This window comes from Silurus meridionalis, chromosome 6 (genome assembly GCF_014805685.1).
Source record: "Silurus meridionalis isolate SWU-2019-XX chromosome 6, ASM1480568v1, whole genome shotgun sequence".
Lineage (NCBI taxonomy): Eukaryota > Metazoa > Chordata > Actinopteri > Siluriformes > Siluridae > Silurus > Silurus meridionalis.
Window position 1 is genome coordinate 8,653,423 of NC_060889.1, and position 27,515 is coordinate 8,680,937.

At 38.4% G+C, this 27,515-nt stretch overlaps 1 protein-coding gene across 5 annotated transcripts in view; it reads left to right on the forward strand.

Annotated features, from left to right (window-relative positions):
* The window catches only part of smarcd3a (SWI/SNF related, matrix associated, actin dependent regulator of chromatin, subfamily d, member 3a), a 34,436-nt gene that overhangs the window by 1,769 nt on the left and 5,152 nt on the right, over positions 1-27,515 (forward strand). For 2 of the 5 annotated variants that reach the window (XM_046851202.1, XM_046851203.1), the window contains exons 2-11: positions 10,482-10,669; positions 12,174-12,263; positions 14,573-14,615; positions 15,380-15,502; positions 15,769-15,891; positions 17,368-17,463; positions 22,148-22,249; positions 24,756-24,917; positions 26,185-26,282; positions 26,373-26,508. In XM_046851202.1, the coding sequence (XP_046707158.1) occupies positions 10,482-10,669; positions 12,174-12,263; positions 14,573-14,615; positions 15,380-15,502; positions 15,769-15,891; positions 17,368-17,463; positions 22,148-22,249; positions 24,756-24,917; positions 26,185-26,282; positions 26,373-26,508 (1,161 nt within the window). Of the gene's footprint in view, positions 1-4,450; positions 4,756-4,785; positions 10,381-10,481; positions 10,670-12,173; positions 12,264-14,572; positions 14,616-15,379; positions 15,503-15,768; positions 15,892-17,367; positions 17,464-22,147; positions 22,250-24,755; positions 24,918-26,184; positions 26,283-26,372; positions 26,509-27,515 lie in introns of those variants that run through there. The other 3 variants (XM_046851201.1, XM_046851204.1, XM_046851205.1) reach the window with 3 other exon arrangements.

Sequence of the window (27,515 nt, forward strand, 5' to 3'; positions counted from 1 at the left end):
CGAAAATGTAGTACTTTCTATCTGTCGTTCCTGTTAATACTTTTGTTGTTTACTCACTACACATATGGATTTTCCCCAACATTAAAAAAACACCATCTTTTTATTTATTTGGCAAATTACCACAGGAGTAAATTCTACAGGACGTGCTGTTGTTTTATAACGTATTAAGCAAATTGAGCTACAATAAACGAATAACAAAAAAAAAAAACTACAACAACAAAAAAGCAGTGCACATGTTAAAGCACTTTATAAAAAGCTTTTCCACATGGCGGTGCTGTTGAACATAATTAGCTAAATGTGTTCATTTTTATTCCTGAGTGCTGCACAACGTCTCTCAGTAGAATCTGTGTCACAATAAAAACGTATATGTAGTATACACACTATAAAATGTAGTGTGTCAGCACTCAGCAGACCTCAGACATGCTTGAGGTCTTTGTGAAAGACCTTCTACAGCACCCCTCTGTGCTCTTGATAAATGAGACGTTGTTAGTCTAGACTATGGGCTTATGGGGGTACAGAGAGGGGGGGCTTACTCCCGGCAGTCATGTTCCTCTTTGCAACAGTTTATTTTTTCTGGCCTATATTGATTTATTGACTGTCTTTGTGCTGTGAGCTGCCTGTTCGGTTGCTCTGAAATAGAAGGCGAGTAACGAGATATTCCCTGTTCATACTGGGAATGTTATTACCCACAGATATACTATCACCAATCATTTTTGTAGCTAAATATGTAATCATTAGTTTATCACTGGAAAATCCTGTTTTTCTTTGTCTTAAAGAAACATGTACATTGATCTTGTTATATGTAACGACTTTCGCTTTGTGCTTATCGATGTAGAATCATAAGTTACAGTTCTTCCTAATAAAATAGTACCTCATATACAGTTAGTCGTATTAGCTTAGCATCCCATATACAGTTAGTCGTATTAGCCTAGCATCCCATATACAGTTAGTCGTATTAGCCTAGCATCCCATATACCGTTAGTCGTTTCAGCCTAGCATCCCATATACAGTTAGTCGTATTAGCCTAGCATCCCATATACAGTTAGTCGTATTAGCCTAGCATCCCATATACAGTTAGTCGACAGCCTAGCATCCCATATACAGTTAGTCGATTAGCCTAGCATCCCATATACAGTTAGTCGTATTAGCCTAGCATCCCATATACAGTTAGTCGTATTAGCCTAGCATCCCATATACAGTTAGTCGTATTAGCCTAGCATCCCATATACAGTTATTCGTATTAGCCTAGCATCCCATATACAGTTAGTCATATTAGCCTAGCATCCCATATACAGTTAGTCGACAGCCTAACATCCCATATGCAATTAGTTGTATTAGCCTAGCATCCCATATACAGTTAATCGTAATATCCTAGCATCCCATATACAGTTAATCATATTAGCCTAGTATCCCATATACAGTTAGTTTTATTAGCCTAGCATCCCATATACAGTTAATGGTAATATCCTAGTATCCCATATACAGTTAGTCATAATATCCTAGTATCTCATATACAGTTAGTCGTAATATCCTAGAATCCCATATACAGTTAGTCGTATTAGCCTAGCATCCCATATACAGTTAGCCGTATTAGCCTAGCATCCCATATACAGTTAGTCGTATTAGCCTAGCATCCCATATACAGTTATTCGTATTAGCCTAACATCCCATTATAGAGTTAGTCATATTAGCCTAGCATCCCATATACAGTTAGTTGTAATAGCCTAGTATCCCATATACATATACATATCTCATATACAGTTAGTATTAGCCTAGCATCCCATATACAGTTAGTCGATTAGCTAGCATCCCATATACAGTTAGTCGTTTCAGCCTAGCATCCCATATACAGTTAGTCGTTTCAGCCTAGCATCCCATATACAGTTAGTCGTATTAGCCTAGCATCCCATATACAGTTAGTCGTATTAGCCTAGCATCCCATATACAGTTAGTCGACAGCCTAGCATCCCATATACAGTTAGTCGTATTAGCCTAGCATCCCATATACAGTTAGTCGATTAGCCTAACATCCCATTATAGAGTTAGTCATATTAGCCTAGCATCCCATATACAGTTAGTCGTATTAGCCTAGCATCCCATATACAGTTATTCGTATTAGCCTAGCATCCCATATACAGTTATTCGTATTAGCCTAACATCCCATTATAGAGTTAGTCATATTAGCCTAGCATCCCATATACAGTTAGTCGTATTAGCCTAACATCCCATATGCAATTAGTTGTATTAGCCTAGCATCCCATATACAGTTAATCGTAATATCCTAGCATCCCATATACAGTTAATCATATTAGCCTAGTATCCCATATACAGTTAGTTTTATTAGCCTAGCATCCCATATACAGTTAATGGTAATATCCTAGTATCCCATATACAGTTAGTCATAATATCCTAGTATCTCATATACAGTTAGTCGTAATATCCTAGAATCCCATATACAGTTAGTCGTATTAGCTTAGTATCCCATATACAGTTAGTCGTAGCCTAGCATCCCATATCATAATATCCTAGTATCATATACAGTTAGTTGTAATATCCTAGTATCTCATATACAGTTAGTCATATTAGCCTAACATCCCATATACAGTTAGTCATATTAGCCTAGCATCCCATATCATAATATCCTAATATCTCATATTCATATCCCATATACATATACATATCTCATATACAGTTAGTCGTATTAGCCTAGCATCCCATATACAGTTAGTCATATTAGCCTAGTATCCTATATACAGTTAGTTGTATTAGCCTAGCATCCCATATACAGTTAATCTTAATATCCTAGTATCTCATATACAGTTAGTCGTAATATCCTAGTATCTCATATTCAGTTAATCGTAATATCCTACCATCTTATATACAGTTAGTCGTAATATCTTAGTATATCATATACAGTTAGTCGTAATATCCTAGTATCTCATATACAGTTAGTCGTAATATCCTAGTATCTCATATACAGTTAATCGTAATATCCTAGTATATCATATACAGTTAGTCGTAATATCCTAGTATATCATATACAGTTAGTCGTAATATCCTAGTATCTCATATACAGTTAGTCGTAATATCCTAGTATCTCATATACAGTTAATCGTAATATCCTAGTATATCATATACAGTTAATCGTAATATCCTAGTATATCATATACAGTTAGTCGTAATATCCTAGTATCTCATATACAGTTAATCGTAATATCCTACCATCTAATATACAGTTAGTCGTAATATCCTAGTATATCATATACAGTTAGTCGTAATAGACTAGTATATCATATACACTTAGTCGTAATATCCTAGTATCTCATATACAGTTAATCATAATATCCTACCATCTCATATACAGTTAGTCGTAATATCCTAGTATCTCATATACAGTTAGTCGTAATATCCTAGTATATCATATACAGTTAATCGTAATATCCTACTATCTCATATACAGTTAGTCGTAATATCCTAGTATATCATATACAGTTAATCGTAATATCCTACTATCTCATATACAGTTAGTCGTAATATCCTAGTATATCATATACAGTTAGTCGTAATATCCTAGTATCTCATATACAGTTAATCGTAATATCCTAGTATATCATATACAGTTAATCGTAATATCCTAGTATCTCATATACGGTTAATCGTAATATCCTACCATCTCATATACAGTTAGTTGTAATATCCTAGTATATCATATACAGTTAATCGTAATATCCTACCATCTCATATACAGTTAGTTGTAATATCCTAGTATATCATATACAGTTAATCGTAATATCCTACTATCTCATATACAGTTAGTCGTAATATCCTAGTATATCATATACAGTTAGTCGTAATATCCTAGTATCTCATATACAGTTAATCGTAATATCCTAGTATCTCATATACAGTTAATCGTAATATCCTAGTATCTCATACAGTTATTCGTAATATCCTAGTATCCCATATACTGTTAGTTGTAATAGCCTAGTATCCCAGTAACGTAGAAGCCAATATGCAGTTAATCATAATAGCTACTATTCCTTATAAAGTTAGTCATAATGGTCTAGTATCCCATATACTGTTAGTCGTAGTATCCCATATACAGTTAGTTCTACTAACCCGTTATAGTTTATTCAGGCAGGCAACAAATGGAAGAAAAAACAAGTATGCTTTTGGGGCATTTTAATTTTGGCACCGGTGTATGAAGGCTATGAGGATGAAAATTATTTGAATCAAATGCTACAGCATTTAAAAAAAAAACACCAACAAATTCTGAATTCATATGGATTCTGGAGGTCAATGTTGGTCTGAATGCCCCTAGTCTCTTTCTCTCTACCCTGGCTGAGGGATGTGTGAGGGAGCTATGTTAAAAAAGAGGAAAGAAGGCAGGGTTAGAGAGGTAGGGAAAGAGAGAGAGAGAGAGAGGAACAGGAGGCTGGTCTTTTGCCACATACTAACATGCTTTAGTATAGAGAGAAAGAGAGAGGGAGAGAGAGAGAAAGGGAACATTTGGAAGAGGAGAGATAGAGCGGGAGAGTGAAGGAGGGCGGGAGTGCTCTCTTTCAGAGGAGAGGGAATGTGGAGTGGATAGAAGGGGAGGTGAACGGGGAGAAGAAGCTGGTAATACAGACAACAAAAGAAAAATTTGGGGGTGAAGAAAAAGGGGGTTCACGCACAATGGCCACGGAGGATTCTACTGGCGGAGCTCGAAAAGCCACCAAGAGTAAACTGTTCGAGTTTCTTGTCCACGGAGTGGTGAGCAAGCCAGCTTAGTCTGTGTGTGTGTGTGTGTGTGTGTGTGTGTGTGTGTGTGTGTGTGTGTGTGTGTGTGAGAGAGAGAGAGAGAGAGAGAGAGAGAGAGAAAGAGGGTGAGAGCATGCTGCATAAGCATATTAATGTATTCTGGAGACAGACAGAGTACTCGAAGGATTGCGATGCCAAGGTTTTCCTTTAGAATTGTATTTGAAAAGGATTGAGGAGAGAGGGGGAGGTAGAGGGGGAGGAAAAGATGAAGCGTTGAGGGACAGATGCTGGTGCAGGTCACTGTGAAGAAATGTTGGAAAAGTGGGCAGAAACTGATTCGGGTTTCTGATGCCAGTTTAATGCAGATTCACTTGTCGGATATTGTACATCGCTGCCAGGAAAGTCTTGGAGTATGTCTGGGCAGTTTGTCAGGATGTTTTAGAATCTAAAACGATTGCTTAGGATTAAGTGAAATGTCTGTTTTGTGGTTCGTGCTGTTTTTTTGTGCAGTGTATCACAAACTCTATGGCAATTGCAAACAGTGAGAGTGTGTGTGTGTGTGTGTGAGAGAGTGGGTTTTGTGTCTCTCCCCCCCCCGAAATGAATTTCTAATATCGTCAGAATCGTTTCTCTGCAGCACTGCAGCAGCCGTCAGAGAAAAGCGTAGGATCAGAACAGTAAATTATTGCATGTGAAAGTTTAGCCAGGGCAAGATATTAGGGGAGAGTGAGCCAGGCCTCGTGCCGCTTCACAGGGAGGTTTCTGGTTTCGCCCCGGCAGACTGCACCTCCTCTGTTTAGTCTGCTCCAAGCATAAACTTTTCCACTGAGAGTTCTTACGGCTTACGATCAAACTGCCCGTGCCGGTGTTGAATGAATCGCTGTGCATTTTTTTTTGTACCCTTTTTCTTTTTTCTTGAAACAAAATTTTTGAAGGAAAAAATTGGAAAGGACCAAATTCCATTGAACCTGATAATACATGGCCAGCGAGATACAATAAATGGACTGTTATACACTGTTTCTATTTTAACATCCTATTCCACATTTAGTCCCGATTTACTGTTATAATAACCTTCTCTCTTCTGGGAAGATGTTTCATTAGATTTTGGAGTGTGGCTAAGGAGATTATTTCTCCTTGAGCCTTAAGGGTGTTAGTAAAATCAGTTACTGATGTAGATTGAGGAGGGCTCGGGTACAGTCAGCGTTCCAATTCATCCCAAAGGTGTTCAATAAAGTGAGATAAGTGAGATAAGAGATGGCTTCATAGAGCTGACTTTGTCTCAGGTGTCCTAGTCCAAGTAAATGGAAAAATTAATGCTACTGCATCCGAAAACATCATATACAATTGTGTGCTTTCGAATTTTGTGGTAACAGTTTGGGGGGGGGGAACAAACGGCTGGAAAGTGCAGGTATTTCAATACTTTTGTCCATACAGTGTATGTTTGTGTCTGTCAGAAAAACCAATGTACTACGTATATTTCACAGTCGGTACAAGCAAGTGACATGAAGTAAATCACAGAACAGTCAGTGAAAACTGTTTCTAATAAAACCACAATAATGCTATGGTTTCGTTCACAAAATTGGCACACTTCCTCCACACATACTGTCTGATTTTCACGGCCCACCTTGTTGACAAGTGAAATTACAATTGAAAGGTTTTCGGTATAAGCGGAGACCGAAGCTTGACGACGACAAAAACACACTTAGAAACGAAGGCATCACTGTAACTCTCATCGCTATGCCAGATTCATACTTGTTAAGACCTTGATTTTCCATTTTCAATTTGGCAAGCCGCTGTGCACATAAATGCAAAGGCAAATACCCCGTTCTCGAATGATGTGCACTCGTATGCGAATGTGCGATCGGAAAAACACATGATTAGCTTCATTGAAATAACTGATACACTTCCATCTTTGAGTTTCTTTTCTGTTACCACCTCTTATAACAGCATGGAAGATGAAATGCTTTAAAATCTGTTTGTTTTGTCTGGTTCTCTGCAGGCATGGGCAATATGATGTTACATTGATTTCATGAGGATGTTGTGATGGCTTTTATCATAACACTTGAAATAAATGTATTTAGTAACAGGTACAATATTTAATGGTTAAATATTGAAGGTTTTCCTCACAAGTATGTAGGTTCGGAAAGACTCTGAAAAGTCTGTTTAGTGTAGGAAGGTTAGGAATTATCTACATAAATAGAGTTTCAAGTTTCTTGGCATGCACATCAAGTGCTAAGAATCTCTATAGATTGACGTGTTTGTGCTAGAGTTTTACACTCCTGCCCAGACACAGTGCAGAATGATAAATGTGTTCTTACATTGTACAAAAGCCTGAAAAAACGTTGAACACAGACAAAAGGCCGTAAAAAAATGATTAGTGTGTTCTAGAGATGTGTATCTCCATAACTGAGGGCAATGTGATTCGCATCTCGATGCATAGACGATGATACGATACATTTAATAAACATATAAAGCTGTTACCGATGCGATGCGATACAGCTCTACCTCTGCCATGTTAATATATATTCTATGTGAGTTTCAAGACACAGCTGTAGTGTTGCGATACGTCATATTCCTTGGTCACAAATTATTGGTCTCTTTCTAAATAATTAAAAGTGTGGCGCATCTGCTAATTATAAAATATTAGTACAGCGTTTTTTTACCGATGCAATATGTTACAAAAACGCATCTTGATACAAATGCCAACGATGCACACTTTAAAATCGATGTATCATAACTTTTATGTCGATGCACAGGTGAATTTTTCTATCCCTAATGTGTTATAATCAAGTAAATATTAGAATAGAAGTGTAATCATGTAAACATTCCTGTTTAAGTTCATCTCTCGGTTACTGAAAAGCAGAAGAGCGAGTGGTGCTTCATCATTAGTGCTATTTTTGTAATGAGCCTTCCGTGGCAGCCCGGTGCTGTTCCTGATGCCCGGTCCAACCTCCCTCTGTGCTTCAAACTTCCACTGCGACCTTGAGAGTTGTTGCCACTTCATGCTGTGTCCACATGTTCACGGCCCACCGCTCTGTGCCCTCCCGCAGGCGCTGGGATTGAACTGACCCAGGGTACCCTGGGGTTCGGTCTACTTTGGGAAGGGTGAACGGGTCAGGACAGGAGGGTCACTGCACCATGTCTGGCAGTGGTGCATTATGGTGAGCACGGGAGCTGTGAGCTTTGGCGCCAGTTCCAAATGCTCTCACAGCTTCTCCTGACGTCCTGCGAGTTCCAGTGACTTTGAGCTGGTGTGTGAGTCATAAGTGACTAATTCAGCTGTTCAGTGTTTTTAAACAATAATTGTGTAGGTGACTTTTTGTGTCGCAGGACACGAAAAAATGTGGCCGGTGATGACTTTTCTAGAATGCACCATAAAAAACCCACACTGTAAAAACTTTCTTTATAGGACGTATGTCATGTTTTCAAAGCAGCGTCTTTTCTTCATTACTGAGGATTACTTTAAAGCAGTATTTAGAATTTAAAACCCTAACTAAAATAAAGCACGTTATAGATGAATGAAGGGATTATGAAGAAGAAGACAGATAATATAACACTACTAATTCCAAGGTGGGGGGATTCTAATGTTACAGCAGCATTCAAGATACAAGACAGAATATTAAGCAAGAGAAGTGGAAGGAAAGTATTAAAATGAAATTTAAATACATATGGCCAAATACACTTGTATCTAAATTTACTGTAAAAAAGCAAAAAAAAAAAAAAAAAAAAAGCGAAGGGTCTGCAGGTTGAAAAATGTTGTTGAGAGGGTTCAGACGAGAATGACCAGACTGGTCTGAAATGACAGAAAGTCTATAGTAATTAAAATAAGCACTCTACAACCATAGTATGTGGAAAATCATTCCAAAAAATTACAAACCCTGAATGAGCTAGAACAGCAGAAAATCACATCAGGTTCCACTCCTTTCAGCCAAGAACAAGAATCTGAGTATATTACAGGCACCGATTCAGTGAAACTGGGTACTTAAATACCAGAAAGAAGACCAGGTGATTTTTTTTTTGACTCTGTACCCATCAGATTCCTTTTCTTGCTTAACAGGAGTAGAAGCCATTGTGGTCTTTTGCTGTTGCAGTCCATCCACTTTACAGTTAGATGTTTTGCATGTTGAGATGCTTTTCAGCACACCCCGGTTGTAAAGAGTGATTATTTGAGTTATTGACTATAGAAACTTCTAAAATCCTCCAACCAGGCAATCTAGCAGCAACAACCACACCATGGTTAAATGAACAAAGATGACACTTTTTTCCATATTCTGATATTTAATGTTTTTCATGCTGTCATAAGGAGTCCAAGGAGTCTATGTATTTTTTCTGTCAAAATAGTGTATTGGAATTTGGATCTAAGAAATAAACATAAAGTGTAATACATTGTACACTCTATTGTACACTCTTGTGAAACTGTGGTTAAGACTTTTCAAAGAAGAAATCTATAGAAATGGTAGTTTCCTCCCCAAAAAAGACAAAGAAATCTATAGTGTAATGGATATAGTCGGATGATAAATTCCTATATTACTATGAAAAAGAAAAATACACACTGAGCTGTTCAGACAATGAAACAGCAGAATGATTGTTCAGTTGCTTCGTGTCACCAGGCTGCCTTTGCTTAAGCTGCAGTATGATCCTGCTTCAGTCTTGCTGCAGCTGTTGCTTTTGAAATGACAGGGACAGGTGTGTGTGGCCGTGACCTAGATCAGCGCTCGGTAGCGGAAGGCCAATACACGACTGAACTGCACAGCTCTCGACCTAGTGAAACTACAGTGAAACTGTAGAGCTGTACAGTGCGCCGTGTCTATGCGCACTTATGTTCAGGTATTTTTATTTATAGCATGCAGGCATTATATAAATGTTTAAATTATCCACTGAACAATTTTAATCCCCGATGGTTCAAATTTTTAATCTTACAATGGCGATAATAATACAACAAAATTGTATATTTTACATTTCGTGCCGCAGGCAAACGTAGCCTCCACTCGTAAAGTCCACCGTAAGATAGGGGGACAACCTGTATTCAAAAATATACAGGCCATGCATTTCACCACCTTCAGTGGTGTCCTACCTGAGTCAATCCACCTCTTAATTCACCTCTCAACATCATTATGACGCTGCATCACAGACGGGTTTTTCATGCAGTGAGCATGAATGTCATTACTAACGCAAGAAACCTAATTAACACAATTCAAGTCTCCTTTCACTGTAGCCACAGCCGCATTGCCTCATCATATATACAGATAATAGATCATACATACATTAGATAATACATAATCTCAAACAGAAGCATCGATATTCACCTCATAAAAGTACCCCGGGGTTTCTGTGCATGTTTGGGCATTTTTCCAGGCATTGCGATTTGAAATGAAGGCAAACTGGCATTCAGTCAAAGCAAGTGAAAATGCCAACATGTTCTGAAGCCTGTGAACTGTGATGGTTGTGGTAAAAAAAAGCCTGCCGTGCTCATAGTGGTGGCCTTACAGCAACACGTAAGGTGACGGCTACAATCTGATCGGATAGAAACACGTATACAGACACTCGTGTCTAGGAGCAGCGCACCAGAGAGATACGCTTTGATAACATTGGGAATAATTGAAGATATATTCATGGGAAAAAAAACTGGATATAAACGTAAGTCAGTGATTTTAATTGATTGTTTATGGCCAGCAAAGAATGCACTGATAGTCCACCACTGATGCTTTGATAGTGACTTGATGTTTCTGCCCACACAGCGTCCAGGTATGACCTCAGGGGCTCGGATGCCCCACCAAGGTGCCCCTATGGGTCCACCCGGTCCCCCATATGGTGGAACACCCCCGATTCGGCCTGGGATGCCCAACACCACACTGGACCCAAACCGCAAACGGCCCACTACTACACCACCGGTGCAAGCCACGCCCGTCCAGACCCGGCCTAGAAAGTGAGTACCATGTACATCCCGAATCCACAAAGCACTTACTTTATTTAAATCTGACATTGTATGAACGTAATCAATGATTATCAGATTCAACATTTTAGCTGCTTTTGCAATTTTGTAATGATTGTCTCCTCGTTCGATGCTGACCTTGTCTTGTCCTCTTCATGCGTCCTTTTCTATCCCTGCACCATCTAGTGACCAGAACGAGCATGCATGCTTTGGGAGTTACGGCAGGTGCAGACTGTGTTGAAGGTGTCGTTTTAATTATAGGCCCTGAAATATTAAGGGCAAAAATTTGCCTTCCACTTGCATCATCATCTGTTTGTGTCTAATTCCTGTGTTCTTCAGTTCAAGCAGAGGATTATTTATGTCATGCTCCACATGTAGCTAACTGAGTGCTGGTTAAGTCTGTCTAGATGCTGCAAAAATAGGAAGGCATCACAAAAGAAAAAAGAAAAAAAAACGAATGATTTCATTGCCCTCTTAATGTGATGGTACTTTTTTTTTCTACAGTTCACTTCTTTGTGTTTTAATACATTACACCTTTTTTTGTCCGTCTGTTCACACAGCGTGTGTTAGCTATAGGTTTGTTAATCACCGCAATCGAGGAAAGAACACCCAGACCAATAAAAGTCTAAGATTGTGACACTTTGAATACTATAAGCCTACATAGCACATACTATAATCCTGATCTCTTGCTGTTATTGACCATTTTATTTCTCATTTTCATTGATTTCTTGTTCTATAAATTGAGCGTTTTTTCTTGCTTTTCTATTCCTGGAAGCTTTTGATTCAAAATGTATGAAATAATTCTTAAACCTTTGGAGAATAATAGCATTTCCTGAGCTTTTTTAACATGATGCTCTCTTTTTTAGTAATGTTTATTTATGTTGTTGTTTTTTTTTTAAGTTTGCACCCTTTACCAGAAACATAACCTAATTGAGAACATATTACTCTATATCAAAGCCACACTGGTTTGATCCTTAGTTATCATGTAAGCATGACATTGACTTCAGTGTCGTCATTATGATGTTTATAGCTTGGTTTTGCTGTAGTATATCTTGATGAACTCCACAAGCAATATAGCCCATCATCACTGAGGCAGGCTCAACCAGCAGAAGATGCTTTATTTATACTATTCATTCTTTATAGTATGCATTTCAAATCAAGAACAAATTCATACTAGTTTATCTTAAGCTAGTTGCAGTTTGAGGGGTAAGGTTAGGCTCACTGGTTAGGATGTTGGTCTTCTGATCAGGAGGTCATGAGTTCAAATTCACTGAAAAAACATTAGCTAATTCAAAGTCGCTCTGGATAATGTTGTCTGATAAATGTAGGAGGTTTTTTTGATAATTTTAGGGTTATTTAGTTTTTTTTTTTTTTTTTTAGATTTCTAAGATTGGGCCGATAATTTGTCTTACAACATATTGACAGTCCTTTTAAACCTTTGTACACATGAATTTTACTATTTAATCCTTATCATTAGTTACTAAATTTGAACCTATAGGAAACCACTGGGATTCCAAGGAGCCAATGATGTTTCTGCAAGACCGCTGGACTTGCGAGAGGTCCAATCTGAGCCAGCAATTGGATCCAAGTAGGCAGTAAACTATGCTGCATGTTAGACTTGAGTTTGTGATTGATTTGCTCATTAGATGATAGCATTACTAGCCTTGTATGGTCCTAATGCATGTATGCATTCCTGAAAGTACTATGAGAAGTGAGGATGAAATTTCATTTCAATCTTTCCTCACTCCAAAAATGCTCCCAGTAAACATAAACGCGCGTTTTTAAGAGAATGAACATGATCTCCGTGTATGCATGTTAGATATGATAAACACCTGCCCTTGTCTTAGCCATCGGTGATGATTGCATGGTATTCTTCAGTGCACAAACATAACTTTACTGCCTCTAATGTAGGTTCTCCTGCTGAAGGTAAATTTTTTTATTATTTATACAGTATTCTAGGCTCCTTTACTTAGAATATTAGCTAGGTTTCCTGTAGAGCTATCATTCATCCACACGTCTAAACCCACATCCGAGTTTTCTATAGTTCCCAACCTCTTCGGTCTATTCAGCTGCTCCCAGAGGAGCTCTGTGGTCTAAGGGTGGGAGTGAAGGGCTATGGGAAAGTTTATCTCTATTCCACTCAGGGGGCAAATGGTTGTAGACATATATTTCCTCCATCAAGGGAGCCATATGTTTTTCAGTTATACTGTAGGACTGTAGAATTGTAAGCATCGGGCTTATTTCTGAACAGGCTAATGTGTTGTGATGAGGTGTGAAGAAGAGAAAGAAGTGAAGTGTAATGAGTCAGTGGTGTGATAGATGTGATAGAATGATATGTGCTGTCGGGTAATGTTGTGACGCCGCCTCACAGCTCTGTTCTGATACTGTGCTTTACTTATTATCCGTGTAAGAGTTTGTCTTTCTGTTGCCCAGATAGCTTCCAGGTCCACTACAATCAGTATTAAATGGTGACATGTTTTGTTTCACCTTTTTACTGCATATTATTAATCTGGTGTCCAGGGTCCCTGGTGGTCTAGTGGTTAGGATGCGGCGCTCTCACCGCTGCGGCCCGGGTTCGATCCCCGGTCAGGGAACCAACCCCAGCCACTCTTACGTTAGGAAGGGCATCCAGTGTAAAAACATGTGCCAAATCAAACATGCGGATGATCCGCTGTGGCGACCCCTAACGGGAGAAGCCGAAAGAAAGTTTTATCAATCTGGTGTCCAATCGTCTTTCTTCAATCATCTTTCTAACTCTTCAGGTAAATAAATAAGATAACATTCATGTGTTCCTGTCAAGAAAGTAGTAGGTGGTCAGTTGTTTTTCTGATCCACTGTAATACAGAATTTTGCTTGAGCCCTGGTGTAAAGAAGAATTCATGTGTGTGGGGAAAAGTGTACCAAGAACATCCTTGTTTTTGGGCCTTGTGGTACTGCTTCATTGAGTCACTGAGCCATGATTTGATCAATCGTCTATTATAAATGCTGAGGATTGGCAAACAGAGGGTCACATGTGAATCACAACGTAACACATACGTTGTAAATGTTTAAAGGTCATGAGATAAGGGCCAAATTAAGATATGATGAAACCTGCCAGTTTCCTGAAATCTTGTTAGCACTTTCAGCATGTGTGAAAGACAAAGTGTGAAGTGTAGGTTTTTTTTTTTTTTTTACTTTGAATAAATCACTTGATTCCATTTAATTAGGGTAAATTGCACCCAGCTATGATTTAGTGCAATTAGCAAAAGTCAGTATCTCACTGTCCAATTTTAATTTTTCCAGAACACATCGACTTTCTTTGCATTCATGTTTTCTTCCTACGACTGAGCAAACCTTATAAAATGGACAGAGGAACCTGGGATTTCGCTCTGAATCACCCGTGTGAAAACGAAATTGAGAAAAAAAAAAGCATAATGCAGGAGAGAGCATAAAGAGAGGACAAATTGGCTTTGCTTCAGTTCTTCCTAGTGATTCAGCACCGTGTTGTATCTGCATGGGTTTCACTGGATGCACAAATGCACGCACACACTCGCAAAGAATACGAACGAACATCTTCTGAATCTCCAGAATTGCTCTTAATATCACACTTCCTTGCACCTTTTCCTTTTCATTTATCCAGTCTTTCTCTCTCCTTCTCTCTTTCTAACTGTAACTACTCTGCTTCCTCTCTATATCTCTCTTACTTTTCTCTCTCTCTCACACACACATACACACACATGCACAGCTGGAACAATTCTGGACGGGTCCCAGTTATTCAGCAGATGGCCTGTGGACTCTGCTATCAGTCACCATAGTAACATGCGTTCTTCTCTCTCTCTCTCTCTCTCTCTCTCTCTCTCTCTCTCTCTCTCTCTTTCTCTCCCTATTTCTTTCTATCCCTGTTTTCCCCATTTGTAGTGCCAAGAGAAGGAAAATGGCAGACAAGATTCTCCCTCAGAGGGTGAGGTGCATCTCTGTGGTTATTCTTTCTCTTTGTTTTGTCTGTGTCCTGCATTGTTTTGTTTTGTTCCAAGTCGACGATACAGGTAAATCCATTGGCTGGTTCTATGGGAGGGAATTAGGGGTTGCGACGCGGGAATGTGTGCTGTAACAAGGGCACCTCTCCTGCCTTCAGGAGTGTGTGCGGTTTTTTAGTTCTTGGGGTGTGTAACGGTGCGGCGGCTGCTCCATAAGTTCACTGAGAGGTGCCACAGGATAAAAAAAATGATTGTGGAGGAAAGCCATGGTGCAGCTGGGATAAATGTGCATCTCTGACTATTACTATTACAGAGAAGAGAGGAAAAAACAGAATGAATGACAGGATAGTTTTTGTCCCATGCTTATTTCGAATGCATGTTCTGTATCCTTTACACTTTATTTTTGTCTTTAGCAAGAGCACTAGATGCTCTGGGTTTATTGTGCTTCTGAATGATGCAACACAATGAAAAATCTGGAGCGTGTTGAATAACAAGGAAAGGAAAGGGCATATTTCTTTTCGATTTTCTTGGCTTGGTTTCAGTGTCAGGTTCAGCACTTTAAGCTGATTAGTTAATTAGTGGAAGAGTAATGAGCAACGTCACCTTCAGACTTCAGAGAACTTCACCTGATCTGTTTTAGCACCACATGAGATAAATGATATATTCATGCAGTTAAAGATGTTGTGGGAGATTAACAATGGCTGTCATCACCCGTGTTACTCATTCACATGTCACCTCGTCCCATTAGATTCGTGAGCTGGTGCCCGAGTCGCAGGCGTACATGGACCTTTTGGCTTTTGAGCGCAAACTGGATCAAACTATTATGAGAAAGCGGGTGGATATTCAAGAGGCGCTCAAGAGACCGATGAAGGTATGTGCTATAATCAGTGATTATCCTGATCTTCAGTGTCCATCATAGATTTTTAACTAGTGATAAAAATACATACTTAAGAAATCAGTCATTTGTTGCTATGAACTGTATATAAAACACTATACTATATAAGCTTTCAGGTATTAATACTGGCAATGTTATAGCGATATTATAGCGATGTGTCTGTAAATAATACTGCAATTGGATAAAAATTTCCATCATAAGCCGTTTCCAATTCATTCATGTATAAATATCCTTCTCAAAAGCAAAAGCGCAAGCTCCGACTGTACATCTCGAACACCTTTAACCCCGCCAAGCCTGATTCGGACGACTCAGAGGGCAGCATTGCATCCTGGGAGCTGAGAGTAGAAGGCAAGCTGCTAGATGATGTGAGCAAACTCCAAACTTCCCAATAAAATGCATTTTATTTTGAAGCACACTGTTGTCATACATATGTTTATATATTAATATGTGTATATATATATACATATATATATACAGTGGAACCCGGTTATGTCGATGTCCTAGGGGGTCGCCAAAAAGCATCGAGATAACCGATGTTCGAGATAAACGAAAATCAAAATGGCGGCAATATATTAACGTGCTTGAAATTTCTTTATGTACATGATGTGTGTTAATAAATGAGAATGTGCATGCACGTGTTTTTGAGGGGTTTTTACACAACAGCGTTGCCGCGATTTGTTTGATGAAGGCATGCTATAAAAATACATACAGTACATGTTTATCTGTCAGGAATCCACCTGCCACACCCCCTTCGGCCCCCTTCAGCGTGTCAGGTGCTTTCTCGGCCGCTTTCTCTGAAGCTCCCGGCTTCAATCGCGCACATATGGTGCTCGTTTATCATCATCACCAGCTCCTATTTAAACTTCCACACTCTCACCGTCCGTTATTGTTGGTATATGTTGGTTCACGGCGGTTGGTTCACGGCGGCTCATGCGTATCCCGGTACGTGCCTTCCCACCGGCACTCTCTCAATGGCTGCTCTTTTCTTCCCAAAGCGCATTGCGGATTCCCCCCCCAGATCCTGCCGGTGTTCATTCTATGCTTTTGCTGCTCATCCCACGTTCCGCGCTGCGTTCCTACCAAGCACGGCTTTCGCCTGCCGTTCATCGCATAACATTTAACAACAAAAGGCATATGTGCACTAACTAATAGCAGAGATTCACCAGTATACAATACAACACCTGTAGCATCTGTAAGGCTTCATTTTTCCGCCACTTTCGCAAGTTCTTCTGCGGCTGCACCGAGATAACCGATGTTAAATGGCAAATTTTTCCCCCCTTGTGCTCGAGATATCAGGGTTCGGCGACATAAAAAGTCGACATAACCGATAAAAAATCCTAAGACAAAGCGAGAATTTGGCGGTTCCACTTCAAAAACGTCGACTTAATAGGGTTGTTGAGTTAACCGAGGTCGAGATAAGTGGGTTCCACTGTATATATATATATATATATATATATATATATATATATATATATATATATATATTACTCTACACAATTGAACAACTATTATTTAGTCATTTCAGGTTGATATTGTTTTTTTTTTAACTGGAAGATGTGAAAAGACTGATATGACATTGGGCTTTGTGAATACCAGCGAGTGTGCTTCAGTGGGTTACAGCCTTGGAGAACATTTTCTGAAAGCGATTTTAATGTATGTTCAGAGTAAAATACTTTTTTTCCCTCTACTTCCTGCATTGTGCATTGCTGAGTTATAGATGCACAATGAACAATATTGTGTGTGTGTGTGTGTGTGTGTGTGTGTGTGTGTGTGTGTGTGTGTGTGTGTGTGTGCTTTTGATTGTAACAACGAAATAAATACTGTCTTTTTTTTTCTATTAGCCTGGAAAGCAAAAAAGGAAGTTTTCTTCATTCTTCAAGAGTTTGGTTATTGAGCTGGATAAGGACCTGTATGGCCCCGATAACCACTTAGTAGAGGTATGAATCCATCTGTTCGACATTCCTGCATGACTATGACTAAGATTAATAAAGGTGTTTGGTGTTGGTTAAAGGTTATTAAATGTTTCACAAATGTAATTTATTACATTTATTTTTATAATCTGAGATTTCATGTGTAAACTTAACAACGTGGTAGATGAAGGTAAAAAAAAAGGACACTTTTGACTTTTTGACTTTCCCCCAATCACCAGCTCCGTTTTCAAAGTATTCTTGCAAACCAGCTGTGGGCCAGAATAAGTGTGTGTGTGTGTGTGTGTGTGTGTGTGTGTGTGTGTGTGTGTGTATATATATTTATGTATATACAGTGAGGCAAAAAAAAGTATTTAGTCAGCCACCAATTGTGGACGTTCTCCCACTTAAAAAGATGAGAAAGGCCTGTAATTTTCATCATAGGTACACTTCAACTATGAGAGACAAAATGAGAAAAAAAAATCCAGAAAATGCAGAAGTGTAATGATTTTGGGTGGTGCAAGTACGCATGATTTTAAACTGGTGCAAAATAGTGCAAAACACAGAAGAAAAGTGACAGTGCAGTGGTGATTGTTAACACCATATCAGCTGTTTAGTGCAGAAACAGCCACAGGAAAGAAGCTATTTTTCAGTCTATTTGTTCTGGCTCTGAGACAACGGTAGCATCTGCCCGATGGGAGAAGTGTAAACAGTCCGTGGTTGGGGTGAGAGGGATCTTTGATGATGCTCCTCGCCCTTTGCAAACAGCGTTTTTTGAAAATGTTCTCCAAGGTGGGTAGTTCAATACCGATGATTCGTTGGGTGGTTTTCACCACCCTCTGAAGGGCTTTACGGTCTGAAGCTGTGCAGCTGCTGTACCACACTGAGATGCAGTTTGTGAGGATACTCTCAATGGTACAGCGGTAAGAGTTCTCCAGTATCCTGTAGCACAGACAGGACTTTTTAAGTCTCCTCAGAAAATATAGGCGCTGTTGTGCCTTTCTGATCGGGATGGAAGAGTTCAGAGACCAGGTGAGGTCCTTAGAGATGTGTATTCCAAGGAACTTGAAACTGGGTACACGCTCAACAGCAGTTCCGTTGTGAATTGAAGGATGAGTGTAAGTGTAAGTGAAGGAAGCAGCAGTTTGTCATGGTTTGTCTTTTAATTAGATTTATCATTTGTAAGTTCCTTATGCGGTGGGTGCGTGTAATGTTATGCTCTCTTTCCTGGTCGATCAGCGAGACACTAACTATTTGTGGGAGTCCACTAATCGTTTTTTTTCTCCAAGAGTGTTGCGCTGTCCTGTGGCCTAATATATGCAGGTGTGTGATACACGATACACGATGGCTAGCTTCCCATGTTAACATTCTGCCTTCTTGTTTAATGGCTGTTATGTGATAAGGAAGAGAACTAGATATTGCTTCAGAATCGGTGAACGACCAAACCTTTATCTATGTTAAATATTAATCTAAACCCAGAGTTTGCTTCTTTTGAAACTTCAGGACCTTGGAGTTTGCAGTAGAGCTGAAACGATTCCTTTAATAACTTGAATAATTTGAATACAAAAATTAATCAAGGCTGAGAAACTGTGTTTCCCCACGGGCCATTATAACTGACGCACCACCCGCTACACTCTGGAGTGCTCTGGACAGGTGAACACTATAGGAGCTCGTTTCTGCCACATAAAAAAAAAGTTCTCACAATTCTGACTTTAATTTTTGCAATTCCAATTTTTTTTCCTGCAATTCCAATTTTTTTTTTTCTTGCCAATTGGGCAGCATCACTCCCTCTGTAGTGCCAAAAATCTTTACACACTGAAAATAAAAATAGGCTACAATCAGTAGAATCGCAAGGTATCAAACTAAGCCTCCGATCCCTGGAGAGAACTCTGTCTAACAATTAGCTCTGGAGGAGACGGAACAAGACGAAGCAGAGGAGGCCTCATTCATACACCAACAGCTTCAAACTTCAGGCCCACGTCATGACTACAGGTGGATGCACCAGACATTTTGGAGGTTTACGAGAAATAGTTGGAATTGCGAGAAATAAAGTTGGAATTAGGTGAACATTTTTTTAAGTGGAAACAGGCTTCCAAACTATACAGAAGACGCCGCAGAATAAAAAATGGAGGAATGAGGAGAAAACAGTGCGAGGTGAGGAGACGATTCAGTCCAAAGAAAACGACAGAAAGTTTCCAATGTTTGGGATCATTTCCAACGAAATGAAATGCCCTAAATGGGTTTAGTTTTCACGGATTGCAATTTCCGCAATAAAAATGTTAATATTTTTCTAAAAAGAAAACAAATTACTTGTTCATTTTAAGAGACCTGTCTTATTTTCGCTTGTATATTTAGTATTGCTCTTTTAAAAATGACTTCTTATCCGATTAATCGGAATAATCCGTAGAATACCCGATTACTAAAATAATCGATAGCTACAGCCCTAGTTTGCAGTCTTGCTCCTTTGTACTCTTTTTAGCACCAAAACACTCTTTTACAGTGGCACAATGAGCTTTTTGGTGCAAGATAAACTCACTGGATCAAAAAAATAATTTTTTTGAGTTACCATAGCAATATCTTACATAAACTATTGTCCATGACACTTTTGAGCCATGGCAATGAAGCAAGAAGAATTTATTTTTTCCAGTACATAATGGAATGCAAAATATTACCAAAATATTACTGCACTTGAGAAACTAAACATATTGCTTTAGTCTCCCCTCCATTCTTTTTTTTGTTTTAATATGTGATTTTTAAAGAATTGCGTGTTTTCCAATATAACTGGATATTTTTCTCTGCAACAGTAAGCGCAGTACTTAATGACGTTTGAGCAACTTGCTGATGCTGTTGATGCTACCCTGAGCATTCCACTAAATACTTATAGATGTTTTTATTTATGGATAGTTAGCAGGCTATAGTTAGGTCAGTATGCTTTTAAAAAGGTCTTTACCACCAACCCAATAGCATTGTCTTTCTCCAGCCATAGTTTTGCAGAAAAATGGTGTGTGTGTGTGTGTGTGTGTGTGTGTGTGTGTGTGTGTGTGTGTGTGTGTGTGTGTGTGTGTGTGTGTGTGTGTGTTTATTCACTGTACTCCTAAATGTCCTTGGTGCCTGCAGGTTTTTATCAAACCACATACCAGACTGAGGTGTGTAATAAAACAGTGATTTACCTGCTTAGGGAGGCCTTGAGAGCTCATCCTGTGTCCAACAACACTAAGTGAGTTGAGCTATGAGTCACTGCTATTATGATTGAAGGGCCACTGGGAGATAGTCATACTTTCAGCAAAAATAAGTGTCTATAAAGGTCTTTAGTATTAAAGAGTTTCAGTTGAACTCTAGACAAACAGCATTCCAACAAAACAGCATCAAAAAGCCATTTTAATAATCATGGTATTCGCTAACTAGATCCACAGAAGAGTCCAATTAAAAGCCTTTGAATCATGAGCACAACTCACAGGCAGACACTGCTTAGACTTTGCTCGTATTCATTGCAGTTATTGTACTCGCCTGTAATGCCCTTGGGTTAATGAACGTTCCCCTCGGAACGTATTGGAACAGCAAGGCCAGCTCTTTTGTTTTAGCGCTACATTAAAAATGATTGAGTTTGAGCTCTAAAGATGAATATGAGACGATGGATCAACGTTTCAACATTCATTTTCTGATATTTACATCTAGTGTTAACTTAGAACATGACACATTTTTAATGTGAGCTAAATTACTAGACTATGTTCCTTGTTGATTGTTTAAACAGTTAATAGCTCCAAGTCTACTTTTGCTTTGAGCCCTGGGTTTCATCTGCGAAGAGAGCATTCGTTGTATAAAACCAGAGAGGAGCCTATGGGAAAAAAGCAAGTGAAAATCATTGATGTTCCAATAACCAGACATGGAACAGGTCAAAATGGAAAACGGGAGCATTTGGTGGCAATACAATTGTCAGGAACTGTAAAGAAAACCTAAAAAAAAAGCAACATCACCAACAGTCCACACAGGACAGGGTTGAAGGTATCACAATCCAAGACTTTGAGAACAGAAGTCTAGAGGCCATACAAGAGGCCTCTACCAAAGTGCTGGAAAGGTTAAAGTTTGGAGAAAGAAAGGAATTGCTCTTAATCCAAAAAACAAGCTCAGCTGAGGTAAATTCAGTACATGGGCTTGCATGGAACAGGGTCGCTAATCTTTATTGATGATGTGACTCAAATGAAAGCAGCAGAATGAATTTAGAAGTTTACAGAAACCTTGTCTGACCCTTCACATAGAAATGTATCGAAACTAATTAGGAGGAAATTCACAATGCAGCAAGAGTATGACACAAAACTCACTGCCATCCCAACAAATGCCTTCATTAGGAGGAAAAGTGGAAGGTTTTAGACAGGCGTAGATATTAACCAAACCTTAACCCAATTAAGCAGCATTTCACCTTTTGAAGAAGAGACTGAACAAAGAATCCCTTCAACACAAACAATTAGTAAAGGCAAAAAAAAAAAAAAAAAGCATGTGTATTTCAAGACTTTGTTCCAATCCTTTTGCTCACCAAAAAAAAATCGGATGGTCTGCCACCCAGTAGTTTAATATCACAGTATAAAAGATAAATTTCATCTCAAATCCAGATGCCTTCAGCATATAGCAAAAGCAATATAATCGGCCTTCATTTTCAATAATCTCAGAAGGAAATGTGTGTAATTCTTGGTCCATTGTCTTCTCTTTGCTCCATTAGTGGCATCGCACTCCCACAACCCAGGAGACGGATGGCTTCCAGGTGAAGAGGCCTGGAGACGTGAATGTTCGGTGCACACTGCTTCTAATGCTTGATTACCAGGTGTGATCATTTACATTATTTAACATACAATACCAACTAGTATTGTAATTAGATTCACTCTAACTACATTTTTACAGGAACCTTTTCACAAATCATCACTTCTAGCAATGTGTCAGGGTTGTGCTGAATTGTACAAGATTTGCATTACCCATCAACCCTTGCATAAGCCAACGAGAGTACTCACACCTTTTTCCTGTTTCTCCCAATCAGTGTCACCATACTAGTTCCAGCTTCTGTGTGTCTCGTTGTCAAGCTTTTGTTGTTGCTCTTTTTGTTTGGTTTGGTTTTGATTTGTGATTGACTACTGTGGTAACCAGATTTTTTCTCTCTCATTCAAGATTGAGAAAAAAAAAAGAATATTCCTTAAATATTCATGAAATAAAACATTTTATTAATATGTCAGGAATAACAAATAAGCATTTGGTTATGCAAAAATAATGCACAAATGGTTTGTTCACACTTATTGTTCTGTTTGTACAATCATTCCCTCATCATTCACCATCTGTCTCAAGAAACAAACGCAAAAATTTTACAGAAAATCAAGAGGGCATAAACTTTTCTGAGTGGGGAAACTTTGACTCTTACAAATGCTAAATATATGTCTTTTAACAAAAATTTCACGACACCAACGTTTCTGCTTTTTGCGCAAAAAAATCCGGTTCTTATTTCTCTTTGATTATGTAGAGCGCTCATCATAAAAGCATATGAGCTGTAACTATGGAAACAATTACATACTAATGAGCAGATTAATATAAACCCTTCATTCACGTGACAGTCAGAATTTATATACAAACTGCGCTGTTATACAAAAATAATTCACACCTAGTGACCAATCAGATTCCAGAGTTGTGGTGTAAAAATGTATAACACATTTTAGATGATTTATACACTTTCTAGAAAGCACCGTTTGCCTCTCAGTCTGCTGACTTGCTGGACTGCTGACTAAGAACAAGAATTTCTACTTAAGGCAGATGCACACTGTGCAATTTTTTTTTGTCAGAGGTACATTTTGAGAATCCTAAAAGATTCCTATATTTTTATGCTAAAATCTGTAGTCTTATAATGGCCATTGCGATAATTTGTTTACCGATTAAATTCTGGTAGTGTCAGAAAGTTTGACTTTTGTTACAATGACCATCAAACCAAGAGCCAATAGGAGCGACAAACCTGATAACGCAATTATCACGACAACTTCAAACCACCTCATGGAAAATGTCGAAACGTCTCAGCTGGACAGTACAGCAAGAAGAGATACTTATTGAGTTATGGAGAGTTTGTGTGGCGTTTTTATTATGAAGGCATGTCATGAACAATATTTACGCAACAGATTGTTTTCGCTTGCTTGCTAGCTACCATGAGTGAGAAAATGCGGATTGATAATGTCAAACTTCGGACGATACTTTTTCTTGTGTGCGTCAGTTTTTGACTGTTGTATAGTCTGACTTTATAACCACTGAGCTCCTACAGTGTGATATGGGGATCATGTTTGTACAGTCCGACTAACAACATCCGCAAACGACAATTAAAAATCTCACAGTGTGAGCCCGGCATTACATAAATTAATTTTGGGCAAAATTAATATAGAATCTAGTGAAAATGTAATATGTCATAATTAGTTATAAGTCTGTCAAATTAATAGTTCATTTTCAATTTTTGTCATTGCTACAATTCATTAGAACACCCACACAAACTTCAGATACTTAATGCCTACAAAAGGCAGTAGGTAAACTTAATGGGTTTTTGTTTACTGGTTAATAATTATATAATAAAATACTGACTACTGCTTTACTGACAAACAGATTGTAAAAACATTGCCCAGTTTAAAGTAAGGCACAAAATACTGTTCTGCTGTCCAACTTCCGTGGAACACTTGTTTAATTACGGAATTACTTTTGCTATTAAGTATAAAAATTACTTTGTCTTCAAAATTTATCATAGCGTACCACAGAAGAGGGGTGTTCTGACGTTACCATGCGAATCGGCTATCTCCCCAAAAATGGGTATAAAATCTTAAATAAGAATGTGTGCATTATAAGAATATTATGGGTGTTAAATATCGGGGTATATGACTTGGGATATGGTATGGCACATTCTTTTATTCCATACAGGCAAGTATGTGGACCAAATGGGTATGAGGAAAAATTTTTAAATTTGGGTGATGTGATGGTCCATGACAGTCACTATCCAGGACCATTCTCATGCTAATTGAATTTGGCACTTGGAAATCTCAACATATGCATGAACTCTGATGGGTGAGCTATTAACTTGATCGTTGATGGTTGTGCAGTGGTTGACCATTTGGCACATTTACATTCCTATTTGGAATGCAAGTCTTTTTTGCAATTGCAAAGAATAAGACGAATTTCACTTTGTAAAGCAGTGAATAGTAGTGATTTCAATTGCATTATAAAGTGACCTTTTTGTTAGCATATCTACTGTATACTTCTATAATGACAATGGCCTTGTTGGATCCCTTTTAAGTGAATGTTTTATCTCCTTCCTCAAGCCACCCCAGTTTAAGCTTGACCCTCGGCTTGCACGTCTGCTGGGCATTCACACCCAGACCCGCTCCTGCATCATCCAAGCCCTGTGGCAGTATGTCAAGACAAACAAGCTGCAGGACTCCCACGAAAAGGAATATATAAACTGTGACAAGTATTTCCAGCAGGTACCTTAGCACCTTTAACATTTAGTATGTAACAAAATGACAGCATATTTTTTATTATTATTACTGTATTACAGCATACAATGGGATTGTTAGACCATTTTTGGCTTTGAAACATTTGCATTATTCTGCTGAGTATATAGTGCAGTTTGTAAATCTATGGTTTGTGGTTTATCAAAGTACATACGATTGTTTTTTCCTGTCTTTGACACTATAACATATACCAAGGGTGTGCAAAATGCAGCCAATTGTCCAATGTGCACTGTGTGGTCAAACATTTGTGGACACCTGACTGAGATTTGTATGTATTTTATGACATTTTATTCCACATTTAGTCTCCATTTACTGTTGTAATAAACTCTAGGTTGTGGAGATTTGTGCTCATTCAGCCACAAGTGTGTTAGTAAAATCAGGTACTGATTTAGGTAAGGAGGCCTGGGGTACAGTCAGTGTTCCAATTCATCCTAAAGGTGTTCAGTAGGTTTGAGGCAGGCCACTCAAGACCTTCCACTCCAACACATGTAAACTATACATTCATGGGGCACTGTTCATGTATTGTCAGGCTGAAACAGGTTTGGGTCTCCTAGTTCAAATGAGGGAAAAAAATTTATTCTGCTACATCCAAAGACAATTGTACAATTGTGTGCATGCAAATTTGGGGTAAGAGTTTGGATGATGAACCACATATCTCTGGAAAAGTCAGGTGTCCCAATTCTTTTGTGCATATAGTGTAGCTTCTGTATAAGAATGTCTACTTGTACTTACTTAATATCTCCTGTACATTTTTCACTGCCATAGCTTTTATATTTTTTGCTGTTTCTACATATATATTACATACTGTACATATAATGCATATTTATATGCATTTGTCAGTTTGCACAATTTCTACTATTTGCATGTTTGGAAAACTGCATTTTGCTGTTATCTATCTATCTATCTATCTATCTATCTATCTATCTATCTATCTATCTATCTATCTATCTATCTATCTATCTATCTATCCATCCATCCATCCATCCATCCATCCATCCATCCATCCATCCATCCATCCCTCCTCCATCCATCCATCCATCCATCCACCCACCCACCCACCCATCCATCCACCCACCCACCCACCCATCCATCCATCCATCCATCTAAACTTTGTAACCACTGCTGGAGCACATTATAATTTACACTACGTGCATACCTGACATGTGGTTTAATAGTATAATTGATGTAACCAGGTATAAACATGGATTTATTTAAAGTGGTCTGGTTCATGTTGCAGATCTTCGACTGCCCACGTCTGAAATTTAGTGAGATTCCTCAGCGGCTCACTAACCTGCTGCTGCCCCCCGACCCAATTGTGATCAACCATGTCATCAGGTAAAACTCCCTCGTGTTCCAAATGCATAAGGAGCCCCTACTTGGATTCCTATTTTTTATACAGTTAAATATTATGTACCTGTTTAACAGCGTTGACCCCAATGACCACAAGAAAACAGCCTGTTATGACATCGATGTCGAGGTGGATGATCCTCTAAAGACCCAGATGAATGGTTTTCTGCTTTCAACGGCAAATCAGCAGGAAATAGCTTCACTAGACAACAAGGTGAGCACAACACAACAAGAGCTGCTATATCACTGATATACTGCATGTATAGGAATGGATTAAGACGTTAATATCCCTGAACATTTTTTTGTTTTTGAAGTTTTTTTAAGTAAAAAAACAATGTATATAATATAAGATAATTACTTATACCACTCTGAAGTGTCACTATACCAACCCATTTGCAAACAATAACCATTTTTGTTGATTATATAACAGTAGGCTGTATTTCCTTTCTAAAGTTTAACATAAAAAAATGTATTCCCTGTTTTCACTTACATTATAGTAGCTATAAATGATCATTCCCTCAACAGATTTTCTTTGAAATACTTTTTATATGTTAATTAGACCTGGAGAGTATTCTGCTTTTCATGTATGCATCATTTCTGGTTAAAGTATAATAAAAATGAGTAAATACTTCTTCATTAATCCACAAGGGTTAATTTGGTTAATGTTACAAAGCTTTTTGCCCTAAAGACTTTTGCAATTCTTTAACTTAATGTAATCCCACTAACACTGGAGACTACTTCTAAAAACAAAAAGGTCAATAAAAAAGGTGGTAGTGGTTTAACACTTTTCTTGGCCTTCAATGTCTTTATTCCTTCCGCATAATGAAAATAAACTTTTTAATCAGTAGAAACAAATTAATTTTTTCTAGTGCATCAAGTTAAAAGATTATACCAGACATGGTTGGGTTTCTGTGTGTAAAGTACCATGACTTTTTTGATGGTGTACCATATACATTGGCCACAATAAAATCCTAAGATTTATTCCTAGGCTTGGTAAACAAAGAAACACATCTTAAAAGAAGTATAAATTTCTAAAGCCTTTAGTGTCTACTTTAATTTATGTCATTAGCCACTATGATGAAGTCAGACAAAAAAATAAGTTAAATGCTGAGTTAAACAAGAACATTAAGTTCCACCAGTGCTGCTGCCAAAATTGTTCTCGAAATTGAATTAGCGTCTTCTGATGATCAGAAGTGGCACAACACCTGTATGTGGTACATC